We start from the raw sequence: 8525 nt of genomic DNA on the forward strand, positions 1-8525 counted from the left end.
ATCCCCAAAGCTCATGAAACCCCGCCGGTAGGGTTTGCTGATGACAATCCACAAACAATCACTACAGAAACAGCCGCTAAATCTTAACTTACCTTTTCGGCACGAACAGATGGGTCGGTGAGTTCATTATCCTTCAGAAACATCGGCTGAGAGATAAGACAGCAGATACCAAATTTCATCCGTTCATCGTTGGTCTCATTGGCTAGCGCTAGAAGAAGTCGAGTTCCGTCGCGCGCCCCACCCACGCCCCATATGAGACTACATAACCAACCCATACTCCATAATATATTACACTTGTGGTGGGTTGTCCACATCCTATGAGTTCAATATTTTTCTCTAGCCTACATTCATCTAGGAGAACTCGTAGGTAGTACGCCCTCACGCCACAGACCTTTTATCACATATGGTACCACAAGGCCATCAGCTACCTTACACCAGCAGAGTTAGTAGTCTGGGCTCTATGATCACGGTCGCCTACAGAATGGTGTGTCTCCCCAAGAAGGATCTCTAGAGGAGAGCATAAAGCATCGTGTATGCCGGTGTGGACAAGAAAATTCAAGGAAGACGAGCTCTCATGATGAGAAAGCTCAAGCGCAGTAGGGTTAACTCCTTGAGACGATCTGCACTACCACTTGGCGCTCATGGGCCAAAATTTGTTGCCCAGGATCAATATGCTCTACCTGATTTCGGCGCGCGAAGGACTATGACGCTGTATGGGCATAATCCTATCGAACCCAGCAAGGTGAGAGTGCACGCCTGCAGTTCTTTAGCCACAATGTGTCGAAGACGTCTATGTTAGTGGGTCTTTTGTGAACTTCCTGGATGGAGTGGATCGCTTGCGCTCAGAGGGTAATTGGGTTGGCGGGGCCGGCCACTCCTGGCCCGGGGCCAAGCCGATTCCCAAAACCACATCCTACTGCCCCCACTTTGAAGAGCGCTTAATGGCTCTCACTGCTGGGTTCGTGATTTCCCTAACAAAGCTTTGGACAATCCGCGCTTATACTAAACCCTTAATCCAGGCTGAATAAGATCTCAAATTATTTTCTTTTCTCAATTGTTCCTGCAATTCTGTGTTGATCTCGCATATGGTAGCTTTTAAGGATTTCTGGTTGACCTACTGGTGTTCAGCAGCTCCTATTTAAAGTGATTGCCTTGATTGTGAACAGGTGTGGCAATAATCAGGCCTGAGTGTGCTAGAGAAATTGAAACTCATGTGTGGACAACCACAGTTATAGTATGTTTTAACAAGGAGGGAATCACTTTTTCACACAGGGCCAAGATGGTTTGGATTTTTTTTCAACCTTTAATAATAACACCTTCATTTACAAATTGCATTTTGTGTTTACTTGTGTTGTCCTTGACTATTGTTTAAATTGGTTTGATGTTCCGAAACACTTAAGTGTGACAAACATGCAAAAAATAAGAACTCAGGAAGGGGGCAAACACTTTTTCACACTACTGTATTACATGGTTTTATGCAATGTTAGACACTGATGCTAAGTTGGGCAAATCTTAAAAGTATGCTTTAAGTAATTTTGGAAAACAGAATAGAGGTCTGGGAGGTCTGTGACATGATGGTATGATTGCATAAGCAGCTAAAAACTCTCAACAACAGAGAAAAATTCTGATTCACCCATGGTACGATTCTGTTCTGAACAAGTTGGAATGGTGTGCTTTAAAGCTGCAGTAGGTAACTTTTATTTCCAGTTTGATGAAACGTTCCCTAGATGAATATGTAAAACACAAGACAGATAATCTGTGAAAAAAATCGGGTTCCTCTGGCTCCTCCTAGTGCTGCTAACAACATTCCGAGAATCCACCGGAACAAAAACAACCAATCAGAGCAAAGAAAGATAGTTGATTGTTGAGGTTAATTCCCAAATTGTCAAATACAGATGCTTGAGTTGGTGGCTTGAACCATTGGGACCCAAATCATCTTTATTGGACAACTTGTGGATGAGACTCAACAATCAACATCTTTCTTGCAAATTCTAGCCATTAGGAGCACTAGGAGGATTATCTGTCTCATGTACTACTGTCAGGATATAGGGAAAGTTTTAGCAAATATGACAAAGTTATTTTTATAGAAATACCTACTGTAGCTTTAAATAAGATAATCTGGACTCTCTCCACTGATCCCTGTGGGAAAGTAGATAGCTTAATTAGCATAATTGTTTTAATTGTATAACCTCACACTGAGAGAATCTCATGGAAATGCTGAGTTATCGTGCTCCTTCACTGAGCTACCTCAGGCAGTAAGCTCTGCACAACAGGGGGTTGTAGCAAGGCTGAGAAGTTCTGCGTCCGAACACCAGGGAACAAATTCCATGTTGTTTAATTGTCTTTATAAAGCTCTTGCAAGCAAGATTTTCTTATTTTTGCCCTGCTGTGGTGAGCAAGGCACTGTCAGCCAGCCAATCCAAAGTGAGATATATTAACAACTACAGTCCAGATTGCCATTATATATATATTATACTTTTGTAGCATGTGGCAGTTGTCATGTCTGTAAAAGGTGAAGAGAAAAATAGCTGAAAGAGATGTCGAAAAAAACAGATATTTTTTTAAACACAGATATATAACACAAATGTTTTTTTTGCCTTCAAGCTGCATATGAACATCACATTCCAAAGAACAGATAGGGTCACTGATGAGGAAACATGATTAACTTACAGGCTCCTTACTACTTATTGCTGCATCGAGAGGAAACTAATCACTGCTGGCTAAATCTAATGTTGAAAGATTTCTTTTGACCATCTGATCTCCACTGGCCACCCACAAAATTGCAACAAAAAAAGAGAAAATAGTACTACTGAGGCTGTTGCATCCGTCCCTTGTCTTTGCAGTATGTGTTCACACCTACAGACAGATGTTGGAGAAGAGTAATGTAGGTGTATTACTGGGAAAGGTTAACTCTTTAGAACCGTAAGGTTAGATTACTCTTTTCTTTCTACAGCGATAGTGCTTTTACCATAACTCATCAGCTTGGATGTAGTGGAACTGAGAAATGATTAAGCATGTGATTGCGGATAAAACATGGAGAGGTCAAAGAGCTGATGAGCTGTAAGAACACCGTCTGGTTATCTTCATGACCTTTTAACCTAAAACTTAAGTTGACTTAAGGATACTGAGTAGTTTAAAGCTGCAGTAGGTATTTTTATAAAAATAACTTTGTCACATTTGCTGAAACTTNNAGATAATCTGTGAAAAAATCTGCTTCCTCTGTCTCCTCCCAGTGCTCCTAATGGCATTTGCAGGAATCCATCGGGCCTGGATGAAAACAACCAATCAGAGCCAAGAAAGAAAGATAGAAAGACACTTTGGGTTGGTGGCTTGGCTCAACGGTCAACTATCTATCTTGGATGACAATGTAAATTAAAATGGGCAATACAGAACATACCAAGAAGCCAAGAAGTGTGACTTGTTACCAAGAATCTATTGTGACGGGCTGTCAAAAGAAGCTGGCTGGCTATGCAGTTGTTATTGTTATTGGCAGTTGATTTTATCTGGGTGACCATGGCCACTCCTTGGTGGCGCCACTCGTTACAACAGTTGTAGGCCGAGGTTTTCCAAAAAAGTGTAAAGTCTGTGAGATCTTTTGGCTTCCAAAGTTGGAGATTTGGCCAGAAAAACGATAGAAAACAATGCTCTTTGACATGTTGACTCCAGAACATTGTTCTGTTTATTGAGTCAAGTGCTTAGTTGAATAAAATTAATGACTCAATAGTCCTGATTTGCTAAAGAGTATGCATTTAGGGCTAGAGACATCATTATTAGGCAACCTAACCCCATTCCAATCCTGGAATGACAAAACAATGAAGATCACACTTCCAACTGTAAGAAAAACTTATTTTTGACTGGAGGGAGACTTTGAAGTGTAGTAGATTTTGTAGAAACACAGAACCAGTAGCACAACTTGTGGTTTTCCATCACCTTTACATGAAACAAGATATGGCTTTAATTTTGGAGGCAAGAGAAGCAAATGTCCAGTTACAACCATTCATATCAACTAAGCTTCTCAAATCCAAATTGTATCTGTAACAGCAGAAAGACAGTATAACATGTTTATGTTTGTGCTACTAAAAATGACATTTAATTGCTGGCCTTCCTTCCGCCCAGCTGACCTTTCCCAAAGGCACAACGACAATAGCAATAATTCAGAAAGCACATTAACACACTTAGATTACAGGTTACGTAATCAGAGTAAGTGATTTTTCCAACCAGGCACATGTCACCTTTTGCTGCTGTCAGCTAAAAACAGAGCTTTGATTACCGAGCATGTAGGACGACTACTGTTTTTCAGTGTGCACATACAGGAAGTCAGACCCCTGAAATCTAATTGGCCACCTCAAGTGCCACCACATTATTCTTACCTCTTCCACTCCACACTGTCTTTCATAGGCTGTATTGGGCTCCGTTTTAAACCTAGAAGATGGTGTTTTCATACGAAACTAGAACCTAAGGCATCCAATGGTACCAACCATGTCATGATAGTATGTCAAGAAGGGGGCTAAATAACACTCCAAAGTTGGGCAAAAAAAGTCATCAAAGGATCCCTTGACCTCTGACCTCAAGATATCTGAATGAAAATGGATTCCATAGGTACCCACAAGTCTCCCCTTTGCAGATATGCCTACTATATGCTAATCCCATACAGTTTTTTTTTTTGTATAAATGTATTATTTTAACCTAGTGTATTTGACTATTTCTGCATACTGGGGCCCATAAACACTGCTGGAATTGTATAAATTGGGAATGACTGGAAAGCTGAAACCCATACTTCATGCCACCCCTGCATAAGTCAGTGCCCCACTTGTGCTGCCCCAGGAAACAAAGTCTGGAAATGCCCCTGGTTACAGCCTCTCTCTCCACCTCAAAAAAACAAACACACAATTAAAGTTTAATCTGATTTAGAGCATTTTACCCCAAAATATTCTATAAATATTGAAACTGATGCAATCCCTAAATCAGAATGAATAATAACATTATATCATCATGACAGAGGCCCGACAGAAGAGGAAAAATGCTTTCTGCTTCCTTTCGACCGAATGCAACAGTATCATGCGCAAGTTCCATAACTGGACTCCATGATGAGACAAAATTAAAAAAGTGAAAAAGAATTCTCCCAAACCAGTCAATAGGTTTCAACTACATCTAACAACTTCATCAGCAGATAGGTTGATGGTTTTGTCGAGATTATTCTGCTAAACTACTATTTCCAAGGTCAAGAATGAGCTTTTGCACTCATTTCAGGCTGTAAGAGGCCTCTTTTTTGCAGACACTTAAATTAGCAATGCAATGATAAAGGATATATAAAACATTTGAGGTGGCTACACAACAGCAGCCAGAAGATCTCAAACAGAATCTTGTATTGTGACTGATTATAAGCATATTAGAGAAGCTAGAGGAACTTTAGTCATCAACTGAGCAAACTCACTCTCTGCTGATGAGGGCTGATGGAAAGTTCCTGAACAAGGCTGTTCTGATCAGAATGAACTGTCGAGCTCAATAGTTTAATCTTGTATTGTCTCTTATTTATCTTGTAGTTTTTCCAAACGCAGATCAGATTATTTTATAAACGTTCTTAAATGAAGATGGAGCTGCCAGCCTCCATGCTTGACTTGTTCCAAAGCACCCATGCTTGTTTGAAAATGTCTTTAATAGGTGTAACCAGGCTGCAAAAGAAACAGGAGCAATTCTCTAGCAGATTTTTTCTCTTTCTTAAACAAAAGTGTGACATTTCAGATTTTACGCACGATTTATTTGCTTAAAATTACTATTTTTCAGCTTCACGCGTATTTACGCACAGCACATTAGAACCTCTGCTGCATTTCTATCATAATTAACTGACCTGAGGTGACTGTATGGTTGCAGTATTTGACCTTTCGGACGCGTCTGCCCGGACACACCGACCATCCAAACCAGCAGGTTGAGCAGCACCACATCCGTGTGCATGGTGTCCAGCGGTGCCAGCCCTCTCCAAAAGTCTCAGAACTGCAGCCTGCTCCCACAACTTTTCCCGCACAGGACGCGCATTCCGGACATGCCGTAAACATAGTGGGAATCTATACATGGATGCCACGGTATTTAATCTCACAGAGGAGGGGGGGCAATTTCGCCTAAACCTACAAATCCTCCGCGTCAGATGGCTCGGATTTGCTCTCCGTGCGCTCGGTGGAGTCTGTGCAGGAGCGCAGAGCACGAGTTTCCCGCCTGTTGAGAGCGGAGTCATTCACCCCTAAGTGCACAGGTAACAACTGACAGCTGAGCAGGTCGCACGAACTCAGGATCCAGATCTGCATGCCCATGTGCAAAATGGTGAATAATCAGAAGTGGATGAGGGACCAAAACTAACAGTAACACAACATTTGGCATTGTTTTATTGTTTTATTAGTTTTTTGCACAGGTGGACCCTTTCGAACCTGGACAATGTGCTGATGATGTATAGTTGGTCAAATGTTACAATAGTACTGATGTTGACTTGCATTTGCAGTGATGACATTGGCCTACAGTATAATCTCAAACAGACTAGCACATTACCAATTACCAATATGTATAGGGAGTTATGCAACAATCTCTTAATCCAGAGAGTGTCCATGCACACTATGGCTGTGAGTACAGGCGTGTCACTGGGGTTACCTGCACTCCATCACCATGATATTTGTTCCATAGTCTTTCCTTTATTGTTAACAATGATTTAGGGCTCATGGTACTGGATCTGGAGTTGTGACACCTGCTTTGGACCTCAGTATTTTTTTTCCCCCCAAGCCGTTTTGAGCCGTTAAATGACCCTCATACCTTACATTGACATAAGCCCTCATATGTGACTTACTCCTCTTAACTCTTTCCCAACAAATCAATGTTTTCCAGCAATGGACTGATACAGACTAATTTGATTGAGGGTGCTTTTTGTCATTGCTACTTAAACAGTTTAAGTCTGTAGTAAATTGTCTTTAGCATCTGCTTTTTATTTGATCATTTAAAGTATAAAACAATGTTAATAAAAGTCACACTGTAAAACCTGGTGAGTCATTTTAACTCAAACTGTTTAAGGAAACCAATTGCCTTAAACAGTGAGGCTTACATTTTCGTAAAGTAAATGTAATGTAAAGTCAACTTATTACAATTTACTGTCTGCATCAGAATTATGAGAAGAGAGCCAGAGGTTTTATGTAAGATGTTGACCTTTTTTCCCTTGGCAGATTTGGGCCTCCATATAGTATTTAATCATTTAGATTATAGTCCAGTTGCTGTTTCGGACTTTTAGATCCCACATTTCTAATAATGCAACTTAATAGCATCTCTCCATTGGCTTTCCCATGCCCGGTAAACACCAACCTGTATAATTAAAAATGGATGTCCCCCATAGGTTTCTGAAGAGCCGTTGTGAAGCTCAGTGTGGTCAGCTCTGGCCGTCGCCATCTTGGCAGTGCTGACACTGCTGGCAAAGAGGTGGAGCGTGGGTGGAGCTGAGGCGGGGTGAATGAAACCTGGTTACAAAAAACCACCACAGCCACCTGTGACGGCAACCACCTGTCACTCAAAGCTGCCACGCCCTTAATTATGCATATTTTTTTGTGACTTCCATGTTGGCTTCATTTACTAGTAGTCTCAAAGCAGAAATAACCATGATGACATCACTAGGTTCACTAGAACCAAGCTAAGTCTTGATAATTGGTGGAGCTCCTCTGTGTTTAGTATCTGTGTTCCATATTCATTCTTTCATGCCTCACATTCATTATGTATTGTAGTTTGAACCCCATCAGTATGTCCTCAGTTTTACTTAGTAAGCCCGTGGATTTTGTGGAGTGCAGCAGTGTGGACGGTATTAATGTACACGGGCAGTAGAAGTTGATGAGCTCTGTTGTGTTATCAGAATGCCGTCTATAGGATTATCCAAAAGGGAACCCAAACTTTAATTTTCCTTTACTGCCCAAGATTATGTTTGATCCTTTGTGATTATACTTGATACTGTTATGATAGATTATTAAATAACAACATGGCAACAGGAAATGCATGACAGCAGGCCTGTCATCTGTGTCTGCAGACAGCCTGTCGAGTCAGAGCTCAGAGGGTAGCTTCTGTCTGTCGCTGTGGCAACGCAGCATCCGTTTAGCTGTATGGATCAAAACCACTGACAGTATACTGTTTATAGTGGACAGAGCTTCTGGTTCTGTGGAGTGAAGCCAACACAGAAATGTCTTAAACCTGCATACTATGTAAAGGCCAGCAGGGGGCGGCTCCAAGTCTGATAGTATAATGTCTAATGGGGATACTGGCCGAAATCTCCCTTGATTTATGAGCTCAGTAAATAGTTTTCAGCCTTCTTCCATAAGGGATGATTTTCATTTAGTCAATGATGGTCCCATTTAGAGTAAAATAGACAATGCTTTAGGTCAGTCTTTTTCTATCATCAAGTAAACTGACGACTAATGAGGCGAAGCCTGCGAGCTAGTTCAGGCAGTCAACTCGAGCTGTACTGATATACACACGACATGCCTCACTTCATAATCACTAACCAAGTGCAC

The 8525-nt window shown here is 41.3% G+C and overlaps 1 protein-coding gene across 1 annotated transcript in view; it reads right to left on the bottom strand.

Moving 5' to 3' along the window:
• The window catches only part of LOC118340787 (gamma-aminobutyric acid receptor subunit rho-1-like), a 13662-nt gene extending 7698 nt beyond the window's left edge, over positions 1–5964 (bottom strand). Inside the window, exon 1 of the mRNA XM_035678926.1 lies at positions 5849–5964. Within this exon, the coding sequence (XP_035534819.1) occupies positions 5849–5952 (104 nt within the window). The 5' untranslated portion in view covers positions 5953–5964. The remainder of the gene's footprint in view (positions 1–5848) is intronic.
• Between the last annotated feature and the right edge of the window lie 2561 nt (positions 5965–8525).

Source organism: Morone saxatilis, unplaced genomic scaffold (genome assembly GCF_004916995.1).
Source record: "Morone saxatilis isolate NCDOM2014 unplaced genomic scaffold, NCSU_SB_2.0 Contig7, whole genome shotgun sequence".
Classification (NCBI taxonomy): domain Eukaryota; kingdom Metazoa; phylum Chordata; class Actinopteri; family Moronidae; genus Morone; species Morone saxatilis.